The sequence below is a fragment of the Aptenodytes patagonicus genome, chromosome 1 (assembly GCF_965638725.1).
Source record: "Aptenodytes patagonicus chromosome 1, bAptPat1.pri.cur, whole genome shotgun sequence".
Classification (NCBI taxonomy): Eukaryota; Metazoa; Chordata; class Aves; order Sphenisciformes; family Spheniscidae; genus Aptenodytes; species Aptenodytes patagonicus.
In genome coordinates, this window is record NC_134949.1 from 14,186,531 (window position 1) to 14,204,030 (window position 17,500).

General features: G+C 42.2%; 1 protein-coding gene across 3 annotated transcripts in view; it reads left to right on the forward strand.

Annotated features, from left to right (window-relative positions):
• Nucleotides 1-234: 234 nt before the first annotated feature.
• Nucleotides 235-17,500, forward strand: part of LHFPL3 (LHFPL tetraspan subfamily member 3) — a 279,658-nt gene continuing 262,392 nt past the window's right edge. For all 3 annotated transcript variants that reach the window (XR_012994422.1, XM_076328291.1, XM_076328303.1), the window contains exon 1: nucleotides 235-703. Coding sequence is in view for 2 of the 3 variants with exons in the window: in XM_076328291.1 (XP_076184406.1) it covers nucleotides 235-703 (469 nt within the window). In the remaining variant the exon portion in view is untranslated. The remainder of the gene's footprint in view (nucleotides 704-17,500) is intronic.

Here is a 17,500-nt window from a genome sequence, read left to right on the forward strand (position 1 = left end):
AGCGCTGAGCCCCGATAGGCGGCGGCGGGCCATGTTGGTGCTGCCGCCGCTGCCGCTGCTGCTGCTGCTGCTGGCGCGGAGCCGCTGAAGCCCGGCGGAGGGGCTCGCCGGCTCTCGCACGCAGCGGCGGCGGCGGAGCGCGTCGCGTCGAGCGAGCGAGCGGGGAGGAGTAGGAGAAGGAGGAGGAGGAGGAGAGGAGGAGGAGGAAGGGGAGGGGGGATCTTCTCGGCGAGGATGCCCGGAGCGGCTGCAGGGACGGCGGCGACGGGAGCAGGCTCGTCAGGAGCGGCAGCAGCGGGGATGCTCCCGGCTCAGGAGGCGGCCAAGATCTACCACACCAATTACGTGCGGAACTCGCGGGCCATCGGCGTGCTCTGGGCCATCTTCACCATCTGCTTTGCCATCGTCAACGTGGTGTGCTTCATCCAGCCCTACTGGATCGGGGACGGCGTGGACACCCCGCAGGCAGGCTACTTCGGGCTCTTCCACTACTGCATCGGCAACGGCTTCAGCCGGGAACTCACCTGCCGGGGCAGCTTCACGGACTTCTCCAGCCTGCCTTCGGGAGCCTTCAAAGCTGCCTCCTTCTTCATCGGGCTCTCGATGATGCTCATCATCGCCTGCATCGTCTGCTTCATCCTCTTCTTCTTCTGCAACACAGCCACTGTCTACAAGATCTGTGCCTGGATGCAGCTGACCTCGGGTGAGTGGGGGCAGCGGCCCCGGCGCTCGGGGGGCTCCGTGCCGCCCTGCTCGGCCCTGCCCTCCCCGGCCCCGCAGGGGGGCACAGGCGGCTCTGGAGAAACTTGCGGCGCCGGCGGCCGCCCGGGCCGGGAAGGGGGGGGGGGGGGGCGGGCGGCGCGGGCCCGGGGTGCCCCGCGGGGGCAGGCTGGGGAGGTGATGCTCGGGGGGGGGGGGGGGGCGCCGGGACGCGTCAGCAGTGTTGCAGAGCGGTGCCGGTGCCTGCCCCGGGCCGCCCCACCGCCCGCGTGGGTACCGAGCGTGGGCCGAGGTCAGGCTCAGCCCCTCGCACCCCCCGAGGAGCAGGGGTGCCCGGAGCAATTGTCCGGTTTCGGCCTGTGAACTGAACCGTGAGCATCAAACAGCCCCAGGCTGTCCTCCAGCGCTTGGTCTATCACTAAAGGTCAGGAGAAAATGGCAGTGGGGGCTGTGGGGACACCTCGAGCAGGCGACAATGGGTGAAGGCAACTGCCAGCCTGTTGAAGGTTAGTCCTGAGCCCAGGTTTCCGCTTGGTCAAGGCAGAGCCCACTTCGGTTCAGCGGGAGGGGATGGCGAGGTCTTCTGCTGGCCAACTGGAAGGGCAGCTGAGGTCATTGGATGTTAGATGCATGAATTTTGGTTGGGGTCTGTGCCCCCTGTTCACAACATTTATTTTCCTCTGTATATTAGGAGTGTAAAGAAAAAAAATTAATTTCAGTTGCTGGTTTTGACACAGAAGGTCTCCCGACTTTATTTGACTTGCCCCATCACATCCAGTGTCTCCCTGGGGAAAGCGCGTGATAAGAGAGAGGGAGAACACCAGGACATCCCTTTTTGCATTTCCAACAGAGCTTTCCCTCTGAGTTAGTAGAGAACTGGTGATTTGTGTGCAGCTGGGAGTCAGAGGAGAAGAAAAGAATGGTCTGTAGAGTTGAGATAGTAATAAAATCAGTTTTAGCAAGCTAGAAAAGATCAATTCTTCAATAATTTGGAAAAAAGGTCTAAAATCAAAGCATACCTTCTACTTGTCCTTCCCAATAAAACCCTGAAATTGAGAAGTTTTGGCTTTGCAGGAATAAGCTGTTAGGGAAACAGAGCAAAATGTCTCCAAAATGGGCTCACAATCACTTTTTCAGTCTCCTTAATTGACCTACATTCATTTCAATTTCCGAGCAATAATTCTTCTGAGTTGTTTGCTGAGCAGCTTCAGCATTATTCAATTTGCCACCTAGTTCATGAGGCTTAGTGGAAATTTCTGGTTTGTATGAAACAGCTTTAACTATTTCTCTCTGCGATGCTGTTTTTATGTGTGTTATATATATTTTTATGCTGTTTCTGTCACTTAAGTTTCCGTATGGTTCTTTCTTTATCACTTGGGGATTGATCTGCAGTCACTTGAGATTGGTAGATTTTTCCCTGATTCCAGTGAGACTAGGTTTGGGTTCATTATCTCTGCATTGGGAATCCTCTTTGATGCTGGTGGTTACTTAGTCTGTTCAGTAACACGCGTTCTGATACAGTCTTATTAATTGTACACAGTCATGTCGCTTGGCTCCAGGCAGAGCAAACTGTTTCATCTTTGCACCACTGACGTTTCCTCGGCTCCATTATGGACTTTTGCTTTCAGCTGTCTCCTCTCCTTATGGCTCCGCTGGTAAAAGGTGGCATGAATATTCACTGGTTTGGTGCATCCTCAGCCTGTTCTGTTCATGTCCGGTATGCAGTAGGACAGCACAATTTCCAAATCCCTTACACTTTCCACCATCAGAGATAATGATGTTTTATTTATATGGTTCCACTCCTTTATGCCAACAGAAGCTAGTGCAAGGTAGATAAAAATGAATCTGATTCCTTTACTGCATTTCTGCACAGGTGAATAATAATGTTTAGAAACCACTGCATGCAGCTGATCTACAGGAGCCCAACCAGTCTATACCATGCTGCATGTGTGCAGGCGTGACACTGAAGATAGGTTTTCAGGCAAAATAACACAATTTTTGTCATCTTGGAAGCTGGTAGATGCACTGTTGGCATTAAGAGTCAACAAAATGAGTTTTATGTCAGCAGCAGAATCACTTTTCAGACTTCTTACCTCCAAAATTAAAATAATAGGGGAATACATGTATAACCAAGTGGTTATTGGCCGTCTTTCCTGGTTTGTACATGAATGCCCTGGAAGAACTGGAACAATGTTGGGTGTTGAAAGAGCCTGACTTTGTTGTTTGTTGTACGTTAATTCAGCATTTACCTGACTGTTCATTTCTGTATTACCTCAAAAAAGTTTCCTCAAAGGGAGAGAAAACTACTAGAAAATCCATATTGGTTTGGGTTGCATCCTTTGAAGGAGAAAGCAATAGTGGTGGGACAGAAGGATGACTTAGAAAAAAATGTGCAGGACGAGAGTTATAATGAGTTCTGATAGGTTTTCTATGAGCTATGTGACCTACTTCTGTTATTATTTTACTGTTTTGAGAGTATAAGTAATAGGCAATAATAAGCTTAATACGCTTATCTCACAAATAACAATATAGTAATGTCATCTACATATGCATATAGTTCTGCATAGTACAGGAACAAAATTGAACCTGAAGTAGTAAAATCAAAAAGTATGTGAGTATAGCTTTGATTTTGCTTGTTATTATGTACCTTAGCAGTGTTAGCATTCAGTTAGATCATATTATAATACTTAAAACTGATGTAATTTAAATCTCCTCAGAAGCAGTTTTTTCAATGTGGGATCATGCTTGATTAATGATTGCAAATAAAAAGCTTAGGAACTAATTTCTTTAAAAGAAAGATTTTGATCACATTCTGTCCTGCATGAGTCATTAGAAATTGTCAGCATGATATAGGTCTTGTTTTGAAGAGGTGTTTTTTAAATAACGAAAAGATAAACAATATCGTGGACACATGCACTTTCAATCCTCATTGCTGTCTGATCATGTCTATGACATGATTAAGCAGAAAAATCCTAGGAAAAGCTATTTCCTTTGTGTACGTGAGGACAACATACAGTAGACTCCCTTATGATTTTGCCATGCTTCTTTTGTTCCATGTGCATAATGCTGTCAGGGTACACTTGGTATCTTGAGAGCCAGTGTTGGCAGCCTTGTTCTCCAGCCCCTAGCCTCCCCTTCTGCAATTTCAAAATTATACATACAAACACTTGCACGTACACTTACTTAATTTGAGCAGCTGAACACAAACACTTAGTGAAAGCATTAGAAATGAGGTATTATTACTCTTTAGTACCCTGCATCTAAAGTTTGCAAGGAACCTCACAAATAGACATTTCTTGAGATGTATTCCTTTATAAGTTAAATAAATTAAATGGTTCAGTTCTGTCATTGTGATTTTTTTCATTACTAGACATTTGTCATTACTTTTTTTCTCTGCTAGGCCATTGCAAATTACAGGAAAGAGAAAAGTAGACAAAGCAAAAGAAAGGCATAGAGGTGTCCCATGGACGAGTAGGATGAAACCAATATATATGTTTTTCAGCAGATGCCTAAGCCCATGCCCACAATAAGAGGACAGCTGAACAAAACAACATAAAACACTCTGCATTTACAGTGCCCCAGAGCAAGGAGTTCCACAGCTTAATACATGTTGTGTGAAGATTCAGTAGGGGTTTTTTTATGTTTTAAACCTTTTGCCTGCCAATTCATTTGATCCCCCTAGCTCATGTATTGGAAGAGGCTGTGAACAGGGGACTCCCAGACACCTTCCCTGTGCTGTTCCCAATTACACCTTTGCCGTATCCCCTCAGTTACCTGTTTTTGAGACCTGATGAATCTGGCTTCTTAGTTATTCCTTAGTCGTTAGGTTGTACCATGCCTGCTGCCCTGCCTGCAGCCGTTTCCAGTCTACTGTATCCTTTCAGAGGCAGTGGGACAAGAACTACACGCAATATTCAAGACAGACAAACCAGCCATTTATACAGTGGCATAATAATATTCTCTCTTTCATTCTTTGTTCCTTTCCTAGTAATTCCTGATACTCACTTTTTCACTGTTAGTGAGCAGTGGGCTGATGTTTTCACAGAACTACCTATTATAACCTCAAGATCTCAGTCGTGAAGCGGTAATAGTCACCTTGGAGCACATAATTTTGTGTAGTTAGGTTTTTTCCCCTCAAAGAAATGACTTCATATTTGTTTATCTACATTGAGTTTAATTTGCCTTTTTATTGCCTAGTCACTCAGTATTGTAAAGTCTTTCTTCATAGTCAGCCTTTATCTTAGCTTCCCTGAATGAATATCAGCAGCAAACTTTGTCACCTCACCATTTACCCTGTTTTCCAGCTCATTTATAAATAAGTAAGTGAGCAGCTCCCAAGTTCCAGCACAGATCCCTGCAGGACTCCACCATTGACCTCTCTCTGCTTGGAAAATTGACAGTATTCTCCTACCATCTGTTTCTAATTATTTATCCTTGCAAGGACATTTATTTTTATCCTCTGGGAGTTTAGTTTTTTTAAGACTTATGAATGACAGATTTATCAAATGTCTTTTGGAAATCCAGGTGGACTTTGTTAATGAAAATTTCCACGGTACGCATTATTTTTTACTTCTTTGGAGAACTCGAGTAGTTTTGTGAAAAATGACTTCCTTTCATCACACAAATATGCCACGTTCGTGCACATGACAACATACTCCGTTGTCTTTCATAGTTCTTACTGATTTACATGGTGCAGATATCAGTCTTTCTGTGGTTCCCTAGGTTTTCCCTGGACCTGTTTTAAACCGTTTTTTAAAACTGGTTTCATATTGCTCAATTGCCGGTTCTTTGGAGCCAAAGCAGCCATAAGAGAGAGGTTATTACATGCCACAGTTAAAAGTTCGTTTAAAACAGGGAATTGTTTCAGAATGAAAAGGTGAAATTCTTCATTGCAGCTATGTTGTTGTTTGCCTTTATACTTGAAATCAGTCTGCAGGACCAGGTGACTTTTACATAAGAGTCTTAAAAGGCTTGACCTTGATGCTCTCGGAGCCTTTGTTACTGCTGTTTGTCAGATCTTGGTATAGGGGTAAATTCCAGAAGGCTAGAAAAAAAAAACAGTCTTGCACCAGCATTTGAGCAGGGTGTCTAGTGGAGTCAGACAAGGATCTTGTTTGTAGCCTCCGTATCCTTAACAATTAGTTGGGAGAGTAATATACATTTATGGCTGCTGAACTTTGCAGGTGGCACAAAAATTATTTGTTTAATAAGTTATAGTTATCTGTTTAATAAACTATAGTAAGGATAGCGAATTCCATAGACTGATTTGGATGTCATAATAACCTGGGCTTGCTTCAGCAGCCTGTGTTTTAATACACCAAATGCAGTGTAAGACTTCTGGGGATCAAAATGTAGGAGGCGTCTACTGATGGGAGAATTATGGAAATTATGTGTTACGGAAAACAGTTATTTAGAAGAGAAATTAGAGGCTGTGGTAGATGGGCATCTGCATGTGAGCTCTCACTGCAGCGCTGCACTTGAGAAGTCCAATGTGGTCCCTAAATGTGTACGCAAAAAAATGGGAGACTGCCCTTGCCCACAGTGGTTCCCATGCCCGCTCTGTCCAGGTCAAACATCTGTCAAGACTCCCTTTTAAGTATAAAGTAGAGAGGATTTCAGGACTGATTTAAATAAATGAAAGAAGAAGAGCTAAAAGGATGAAATTTCTTGCTATTCAAAAGAAGATTAAAAATTGACACATTATGGTGTATGAGGATCTACAGGGGGATATTTCAAGTCATGCAGTGCTCCTTAACTTGAGAGATGTGTTTGGAAGCTGAAGTTACACAAATTTGCATTAGTCATGAGGTATATACATTTGTAACCTGTTAAGTTTCATTTGTTAATTATCTTTACAGTGGTTTCTTCTTCACTTAAAGTCTTTGCATAAGATTGGGTGCCTCTTTCTAAGAGGCATGGCCTAACTCACCAGAAGCAAAGGACCTTAACCAACACTGCTGCCAGCTTTTGTTCCCACCATGTACCCCAGTTGTAAAGCGAGAGGCACACAGGAGGCCAAAGGGAGAGGAAGACAAGTCCAGGAACATCAAGCAGGTTTTTGAACTGAGTTTCAGCATTGCTGCTGACTTTAATAAGAGCATTAACACCCCACCCACAGGTGAGGCAACTGAGGTTATTTAGTCATCTGTGAGCAGTAGCGGGTGTCGGACCTTCAGGGAGAAAATTCTGAAAAATCAGGGATACTGAGGCCTCTGACCATGGTAAAATGAGGATTGCTTCCGCGTCTTGGGGAAATGGGGTGCTGGAGCTGTGCGGGCGGGCAGGGACCAGGGAAAGAGCTGAGTGCTCTGCTTGCCAACAAATAGACTGTCTCATCAAGCCTATAAGGACATCTCCTAATTCAAGCGGGCCTGGTACATGTGCTTCTTTTTCCCAGAGGAGAAATCATGCTGCCAATATGATTTTCTGTCCATTTGGCTCCAGAGGAAAGTTTCCCGTCTGGCATAATAGAGATCCGCAGTGCCTCCCTCATCCTTGGGCTGGGAGTGCCCCATGGGAGCCTCTGCTCTGCTGCTGTCACTCTGGCTGCAATGAGTATTGCCATACCGGCTTGGGAAGTGCTCGTGTCCTAATGTGGGTCAGAAGGTTAGCTGGCTAGGTTGGAAAGATGAAGAACTGAAGGTTTTATTGGGAAGTTGTGGGTGAAATGAGTGATGGGGCTGTGCAGCCTTTTTGGTTTCGTTACTTTGTTTGAAGTAAACATTTTCATGTATTTCATGCTTTGGGTATAAAAATGAAGGTAAAAGGTGTATCCTGTGAACAGTGGAAATGAGGGAGGAATGCTGTGCCCCAGTGCCCCCTCTCCAAGTAATTTCTTTCCCCAAATACCTTGTGCCCACAATGTCAAAAGTTCTTTCTTGCATCCCATCATCCCTTATCTTTGGTAGCTAAACTCTCCGACTCCTCACAGGCTCTTCATCTGTGTAGTTGACAAGGACACAGCATGTGTTATAGCTGGCAGAAAGCTGTTTGTATGTTGATTTGATGTCCTCAAGTTGCCACCTGGATTTGTTACAGGATAAACTATCCCTGTCTTTCCACTGGTAAGAATTTGGGATCCTTTCTGCTCTGCCCAGGAACCAGCTTTTTCACAAAACTTGCAGAAGTTTAGTATCTTGGAGGCTTGTAGTGTCAGTCAAATTTGGTTGAAATTGGTCATCAGGCTCAAAATCTCACAGCCACATCAGTCTTGATCCCAGAGGGAACCTGGCTAAAATGTATCATGTAAGACGTGTGTATCATTTATTTGTATGAGTGATTTGAGATTTTGATAGCAAAACTTGTTTTTGAAGGATAAAGGTGTTTTGGGAATGGAGAAGAGATATTTTCTTTTGTTTTAGAGTGTAATAAAAATTTCAGCATCTTATAACTCTCCCAGTTGCCTTTTATGAACATCCTGGGGGCTATGGTCCACTGTTTGAAAAACACTAAGATAACAGAATAGTAAGATACAAAAGGAAATGCGTGAAGTTATCCAGGCAATTTGAGGACGAATTCCATTTCACTGAAGAAAAGATGTATGGGAGGGAAGAAAGGAGGGGGGAAAGAAACTGGGAGAAAATTTAAAAGAGGAGAATATCACCTATTGAAATGTGGGGAGCTGAGAACTTGAATACTGTTGGGAAAGAGAAATGGGAGTGGGGTTTTGGAAAGCAACTGGTGTTGGCGCAGCTCTACTTTCTTGCACCTGAAGGGTCTTCACTGGCATAGGATACGGCTGCTGCTGAGTTCGTTCAAAAATTCCTTCTAAAAGTTTAATGAAGAAAATTGCTATGTGGGAAAATGAAGCCAGGAAGAGGAGAAACATGGATATTATCAGCAGTAGAAGGTATGGAATAAAAGAAGGCTAGATTTCAAACACTGAGGTTATTTTATGTTTTGAGAAGTGAACCTTTTTAGCACTGTGGTATAAACAGCATTAGCTTTGATCTTGCAAACATAAAGACAGCAAACATATCAGAACAGAAAATCTGTGGTGTGATCAGACAGTGTGGACTCAATATTTGAAAACTAACAAGATCCACCTGTGAGGAATGGCAGGGTCACAGTAGTGAGGCATCGCAAAGGAAAAAATAAAAGCATTTTTGCTCAGAAATGGTGAAATGAAAAAAAAGACATAAACAAGTCTAGAGCCTGAAAAGTCTGCAGATTTCGGTAACATCGGTTGCTATCAGCATTGTTAAAAATGCAGTGGCAGCATGACAGAGTGAATAGCTAGAATATGCATTACTGTGTGGAACAGTGTGCAAATCCCAATTACTAAGAGAGAATTATGGCTAGAATCCTTAAGAAGGGGAATATAATAGACTTCAAGATCTATCTATTCTAAGAAAGATATTCTCCATCTTCACGTTGGCATTCAGAGATGCAGAAGACTTGAAACAAGCTGGCCTTAGAATGAGAAGGTCATACGTACCGGGGGAAAGGTTCCTTTATTTTCTCCTTGAGAAGCCAGATGCAAATTTATGAATTTCATTGATTTTAAAAGGTAGCTGATGGCCTCTGTGGAGAGCCTCTCTGACACAAGCACATCATGTGCTATTTCAGAGAATATTATTCAATCAAGTAATTGAGACTGCATCAGAAGGAGAGATCTACCGAATAAATGGTTTGAAATAAATTATTACAAACAGTTGATGAGTTGTCACACATTCCACTTTCCTTATTTTTCTGGTTATCTTTCAGAAAGGAAAAGTTTATAGAGAGGAAATCTAGACATGCTGTACTTGCAAGGTCAAAGACAAATATACTGAGTTGAGAGGTTTAGAAAACACTACTTGTGAAACCTTGGGAGGTTCTTTTGTTTACTGCTAAAAGTCAACAGTCATGCACCTTACTTGTAGAAGTTCACTGAATAAGGTGAGTGATCTCATGCGATTAACGTGGCCAGAATGTGTCTTGTACTGCCCTGCTAGACTGTACCTCTGCAACCTCCACCCTACAATACTTCATTTGTCATTATGAACTTTGTGTGCAGCAGAAGTGTGAATAAAATAGGACAAGGTCTCTTAAGATCAGGGAAGATTTTAGCAGGGAGGGGAGGAGGGCAGGCTAGCAGCAGTGTATTTTCCTCCTGTCTGACCTCCTGCCCCTTCCTCTGCAATAACAGGCTTCTGGAGTGGCTGCAGAAAAGCAAATGCTCCTCAGATCTTTGTAACATGGAGTCTCTTGATGTGGGCAAGAGGAGTCTTGGAGAGGGTTGTTTTGCAACAGCCCAGATGACAGCATGTAAGCGTGAACGACCTACATAAATGATCCTGTGCTTCTTGGAGATTAACAGTCTTCAAAGTTAGGCTCAGACATTTCCATCTCAAGTCATCTCCTCAGCTTGCCAGGGCCCAACAGAGGGATGCAGTGGCTCTGCCTGTACCTGCAAATTAAGCATGTCCAGAACCACCCTCTGGTGCAGAGTCAATTGGCACACTGGCCAGTGTCCATACTATTACATTTTTTTACCTTCTAAAAGTGGGTCACCGTACTCATACTGCCTATTGGGAACCATTCCTGGCATGTCCTAACTTGCAAACTGTGCCCTGGCAATATTTTGGAAGATTGTTAGTTGGAACAGATGAAAAACACTCCTGTGACACATGCTGTGGGACAATTCTAACAATTTAATAGCATAGACAGTTGGGTTTCAATGCCTGGGAATGCTCTCTGGCACTGCTAAATTTATCCGTGTAGACATAACCAATATGTAGCAAAGTCTCAAAATGAGGAGCTCAAGAATTATCTATGCAGGAAAGTTAACGTGACATGGGATTTAGTCCTTTAATTTAAACCAATTTATAACTGCAGCTCGGTGCCATAGTATTCATTTCTGATTTTCTTTGTTTAAATTAACAATAAAAAAAATCTGTGGATGAAAAATTTGCATGAAGTGTAGTTAGCTTTGAAACTAGACTTAGTAATGACCTTGAAAAAGAAAGGTGTTTGTAACCTTTGACAAGAGGAAGAAGTGATCAAAAATGTAGAACAAGCCACAAAAAAGTTTTTCACTTAGAGGTAGTGGGAGAAAGTTACCCATGAGCCTAAAAATCATAAATGAATCTTCTCTCTGATGTAGACTGCATGTTTCAAAATCAGATTTTCCCCAGGTATCTTCAGCTTGGCTAATACATCTTTGAACACTATAAAACTGTTATGCATTGAGTCTTTGCTTGAGAGACACTCAGTGTAGCTTTGCAAAGAGTTAATTCAAAGTTTTAAGATTAATTCCATGAGAGAAGTATTAAACTTCCCATGAAAATAAAACTATTCATCTTTGTAGCTTTATGTTCCTCTAAAGAAAGTTAATTATTACTTGGTTGCTGTGTCTTAGTATTTAGCCTTCCTATTACTGGTGAAGTTATATTAGAACATCAGTAAAATAAAAAGCTTGAAATTGCAATTCATGGTCATTATACTAGAAAAATATAGTTCAAAATAGTCCAAACATGCTGATGGCTTACCAGCCGCAATCGCTTGCATTTAGTTCATGTCAGGCATTTGTGTTTGATTGGATTTGTCAGTTAGTACGGCATCATCAGCTGGCTCACCAACAGTCATTTCCAAGCTGACACTTCACCGTTTGTCTACCTTCAGGAGCGAGGCGATAGTGGTGGCATGCACTCACTGGTGCAGAACAAAAGGCCATGCAAGCTGAGGACGGATAACAATGAGTGAAGAGAGGACCTGAGTGTATCTGTTCACCAAAGGATGGCAATGGGATGTCAATGTAATGCAGCTGTGAAGAGGGCATACATGATCCCGGCATGTATTTCGTGAAGTATTTCCAGCTGGTTTAGGGCGATGTTGACCTCATTACGTGATGCACTGTGATATTTCATGTGGGATTCTGGACGCCGATGTCCAATTCTGACTGAGACTGCAATAACTTCAAAAAGGAAACCAGTGACCAGTGACATTTCTTGCAAGGAGAAAATTAGGAAAGCTTGGTTAGTTTAACGTACAAAGAGGAAGGTTGATAAGATGTCCATGATTGCTGTCTAAAAACACATGGAAGGGCTAAAAAAACAAGTGGAAGGGAAAAGAGCTGTTTAAGCCAGTGATTTTCACTTTGATTTGATTTGATTTCCTAAACTTCTTCCAAAGATGATGCTACATGCCCTGTAGCATTGTTAGAGCAAATTACAGCCTGTTAGGCCTGCTTTGCTTCATGGCACTTTAAAAATCTCACAAGTAGTTTATGAACCCCTCCTGAGTCCATGGACCGTAGAGTGAAAACTAACAATTTTAAACTTGTGGCTAATGCTGAGACAAGAACAAATGGATATTATCTGGATAGAAATCACTTCAGCCTGGAAATTAAAAGAAGGTTTCTAACTATTAGAGCAGCAAGGTTCTGCAACAACTTTCTGAGCGGAGGAGATTTGGTAAAATACTGAGCTGTACACTGGAAACAGATGAGTGTGTGAAAGAGATTACAGAATGCGGTGTTTGTAACGGCATGCCTCGTTCCTCTCTGTCTCATTTCTCAGAACTGATTCATCTAGGTGAATGCTCTTTTCTATTCTACTCCCATTTGTTCTGTTTTTTAAACAGTATCACTCCTATCTCGGTGCCTTCTAGGATTAAAAATAGACAGTGACCAAGATTTGTAGATCTGTCAAGTGGCGCTCCATTCCTGCCTGGCATTCTGACCAAACAAGCAAGGGTTTTCCTTAAATTCCCAGCAAAACTGTAAAACAGTGTCAACAACAGCTGCTGCAGTAATGTGCTTCACATTTTCCCTTTGCATTCAGCATTTTCACGTGACTTGGACATTTAATTTCCTTTAAGAAAATTTAATTTATGTCAGCTAAATACTGATGTTTAAAAGTGAAAGTAGTTAAATAAATCTCTAAAATATTCTAAAATACCAAGGTTTCAGGAAAAACAGTTTATAAATCATGAGTTCTGTGAGTAACCTGAGATCTAGTTTTGCTAAGGATGTTTCCTAAAGAAGTTGTCCCTTGTTATCTCTCCATGCATGTAATTATTTTGTGATGCCATGCTGCTACGTAAACAGTCTTCCTAAATAGCTAAGAAACATGTAAAATCTCTTCATCTTGTTGATATGCTACTGGATGCTTCATTTTTTGTGTGAATAGGCTGTGTCAAATGCATTGGATGTTGTAGAAAGAACGGGCTCGTCAAGTGGTCTTTGCTCACGCGGGACGGGAAGCGGAGCAGCGCACAGTTCCCTGTTCTGTCCTTGCTGCCTCTTTTCCTGCCTCCTGTGGCAGTTTGAGAGGGAGGGAGAGGAGGGAGCACTTTGTCAACGGGATAAACAAGTGTTCAGTGCATCAAACAACTGTATATAAGGCACACCCTGAGCTTCAAATTAAACACTTCTAATCTTGTACATTTCTGTGAAAGTTATCGCATGCAGTATGCATACTTAAAAATGTCTGTTCGGCGTTTTACACCCTTAGGGACAGATCTGCAGATGCAAGTATCTGGGTTTAAATTTAGCCTCACTGAATTCAGTGAGTTTCTATGTGAACCTAAGATGGTATATTTAATAGCTGAATGTTAAACATATAACACAACATTTCATTTAGTTTTAATTATATGGTATGTTGGAGAAATTGTGCCGAGGCAAAAGTGAGGTTGTCTGGGAAATTGTAACTGCATTTTTGTCTCTTCCCAAGAGGCGTAATTTTTTTTATTCCTTGGGGCTGCTTTTTCCGAAATCAAGTCTGAACCAAATGCAAAGCACACTTCTACAGACAGCTCCATTTTAATTTACACTACATCAGGTGATGGGTGAGCATAGATACAACAGCAGGGATGTGCCAGAGAATATGCAATGGAATACCTGACTACACAGATCTGGCTTAGCCTGTCAGACTGCAATAGGGTGCTATCACCGTTGGCCTTGGCAAACCTAACCTGGCTCTGGCAAGGCCAGTCAAGTGTTTCTGCAGTGAATCCAGGAGTGTGCAGGGTCTTAGGATATGATGTCAGTCTGTGGAGGCCAAGCCATCAAGCAGTTGCCTACATCCAGGTGTCTGTGCTTAAAATGCCTCAAGGGTCCTGTCTGACCTCTAACTGCTTTTCCAGAAGGACACAGGTCTTCTGTAGGTTCTCTGTCATCTACACACAGATGTCTCACAAGTGGTAGAACAGCTCAAGTGGCATTAGGCACCAACGTGCTGGCAAGTGAATCAAACCCTAGCTTCTATTCTTAACTTGCCTGTAAAACACTTTCATTTAGGTTTCTCAGTCTGGAGCTGAATCCCACCCTCTGTGGTTATGAAGCCAGCCTGGTCTCAGGCACCTAATTAGCCCTGGATATGAGCTGTTCTGAATAGAGCCACCATGCATGGGTGGCATGGGTGTTCTCTCAGCTGGATAAGCCTTCAGAGATCCTGGAGTTGACCAAGTGCTTATGCAGCCAGCTAAAACTGCCTACTTTGGCCAGTGGTCTGCAAGGGGACCATCCATGGGGCTGACTGTAAGAGTGTTTTAGTTTTGGTCAGGAGTGCATTTTTAAAGTTAATCTTCCAGTTGTCCCAGCTTACTACAGTTTGATTCACATTGTGGAGCAGTCGTGGGATATGCAAACTGGGTTTCTTTCTAAATAAACTGAACCAGATGTCCTCCGGGAGTACGCCTGATGCACTTCTACCACTAGTGTGTGTGCCTTCCACAGGACCAGAGTAGGGCTGGTCCAAAGTGAAACCTCTGAAACACACATGTTGTGAATATTCGGTCCTCAGTGCTGTTTCACTTTTTAGATCCACTCTGTTGCAATACACAACTTGCTAATATAGACATAGGCTATGCTTTCATACATTGGATTTTATTAAATTAGGTTTGCCTGTGACTTGGATTTATAAAGTTTGGTTTAGGGATGATTAAACAAGTATTTTGTTCTAAATTAACGATATACTGTCAATCATAGTTCCTTCTTTATGTGTTTTGCCTGGGATTAAAATAAAGCCATAGTGTCATAAATGCAGGTATCCGAAATATGATAAAGGAATTTGAATTACCTGATGCTGAAGGAGATCAGTGGATAGTGTATGAAGAGCTGCAAAATAGGTATTAACAGTTGCTAAACAAAGCTGTTGTTATTTATTGCTTCCATTTATCATAGTACTAAAAGTCAGGTTCTAATCATTTAAGTAAATACCTCAGTTCTGCTGAGCTTCAGTGATACCTGTCAGGAATAAATGCAGGTACTAATGCATACCTAACACCATTTTCTGAAAAGTTTTAATAGTCTAAAATGAAATTGCATTAGTATTTTTTATGTAAGTTCTGCAATGCCTTAGTTTTTGATGCTGTATCCTCAACAAACATTGTGATAGGTCATTAATTTGTATGTAGATTTAGCCAATTGAGAATAGGAGCAAGGAAAGTCATCGTAAATGAATGCTCATTCTTCTGTTCTGTAAAATAATGTATTTAAATTGTGATTTCTCAAGCTCTTCTAGAGTACATTATGGTATTATTGTGCTGATCTAGAATCTGTTAGCGTCAGTGAAAAGCTCCCCATTTGTTTCAACAGACTCCATCAGCTGAGCAAAGGATTTAAGCACATGCTTTGATGGGTTGGAAACACATTTTAAATGCTTGGCTTAATTGAAATCCAGAAAAAATACCCATGCATCTGAGCTTACGGATGTCAATCAAATATTTCCTGTATACCCTTTTTCATTATTTATACAAATACATGCATTATAATAAATAACGGGGTAGCAGATCCATACCAAAAACCTAAGGGGATAACTTCTAAGGACCGTTCAGCAATCCTGACTTGGTACTGAGCAGTCTTACTCTTGCAAATAATCTCATTGTGTCTATGCCATTCAGTATTAGAGGAGCTATTAATTCTTACATTGTATGACATTATATTGAAATCTCATTGCACACTTGTAATACTCAATATCCTGCTGTACCATCAGATGAAACACAGTGTGACTCCACAAGAAAAGAAAATTTGTCTTTATGATGTAAACATAAAGTGAGCCTTGTGCAATCAATTTTATACCCAGTTAAGTCTTTTAAAGAGGAATGGCTGTATGGTCGTTTGGTACATAACATACTGCTAGCATGGAGCCACATTGGGATGCAGTAACAGACGGTAAGGTGGGAGTTAATACGTATTATATTACTGCAGAGCTTAGTAAAAGTTAGCATGAGTGAAATGATTTCATTAGCTTATAGCTAGTATACCAAATTGTCACGTGCTGTAAAATGTATAAGCACACACAGTATAAAAAGGTCTACAGCAAGAATTGCCCTAGCAGCAGATTAGAGAGGGAGTTGTAAAATTAAGTGTAATATCACTCTTTAGAAAATACAGTGTAATGTAAGTATGGGACTAGTGCAGTTTGAGTCAGTCCCCCGAAGAGCGAATAGCAGGATCCAGTTGCTGTCTGGCAATGTAATCAAAGACCATGGGAGTGAAAGGGAAGTGTTTGTGCAATTAAGATTATGGACTTAAACTGCTACCTAAGTAACTAGACAGGTGGCTGTCAGTAACGTGCTTATATTTCTTACCCACCTAAATAATTTAAGTAATAGTAAGCTTCCAGTCTTCACAGTTACCCAAACCAATGTGAAACCTTACATTCATGTTACCGCCTCTGTCCCTCCCTCTCTCCTTCCCTCCCTTTCCATCGCGTTTTGTGTTCCCACAGAATTATGTCCCTACTGAGACTGCAAGCCCCCTGGAGCAGGGACTGGATTGGATTTGATGTTTGAACAGAGCCCAACATAAGCTGAATCCTGATTGTGGCCTCCAGCCTTGACTGCTGTGCAAATTGCAGTAAAAATAATAATTATTGTTTGAATTTTATTTGAGTGGTGTGAGTAGCATGAGCTTGATGAGCTACCCAATTTGCAACAATAGTAACTATGTACTGAACAGAGCCTGCTGTGCGACCTTGGGTAAGTCATTTCACCTTTCTGAGTTTTGCTGGCTGTAAAATGAGAGTGAGATAATTCCTTAAAAAATGCTCTACGGGCATGGGCTGTCATTACTGCAAAGAACTGATTGCATGCGGATTCTGGGTCTGCTTTGTGTGACATGACCCCTCACCCTTAGAAAAACTCAGAGATCTCTAGGCCATCTTAGTAGTAGTCAGTGTAAACAAGGAAAAATGGTAATTACCTAGAATAAGAAAAAGCAAAATTAAACATATTTGTGGATGTACATCACTGTGAGCAGGCATCTGTAGGACGATAAATAGTGGCATACATATATAAACACACTGCGTTGCCATTCCAGACAACATATTCTGTGTGTTTATCTCTGCATTAATGAGGTACTCAGCTCCGTTTTGACATATGTCACTTTGCAATCATGGCAGTGCAGTTCTGAATTTGAGAACAAAATTCATGGGGATTATTTTAGCCTTTCATTTCATGTGCTGGAAGTATGTGTGATGCGACACATTTGGCTAAACCAGGTTTTTCCCTTGGATGACAAGACCAAAATGACTGGATAACGTAAGCAGATGACGTGGCTTGAAATGCATCAAATTCAGGAACCCAAGCAAGTACTGAGGCTGTGATCACCACGGGGAGGCTTGAGAGGACTGCTGTCATACAGGGAGGAATGACTGACAGATAAGCAAGGTTTAGCTGATCCTATTTATTTGGTCACTTCAGCATTCAGCAGACTGTTACACTTCCTTTTTGACTTGCTTTTTCTTTCAGAAAAGAACTGCAGCATATCCAGATATGTAGCTTATGGCTCATTTCCTCACAGTGCCAGCGAGTGCCACCACAGTGATTCTCTTTTGAACTGACATGAGTGACA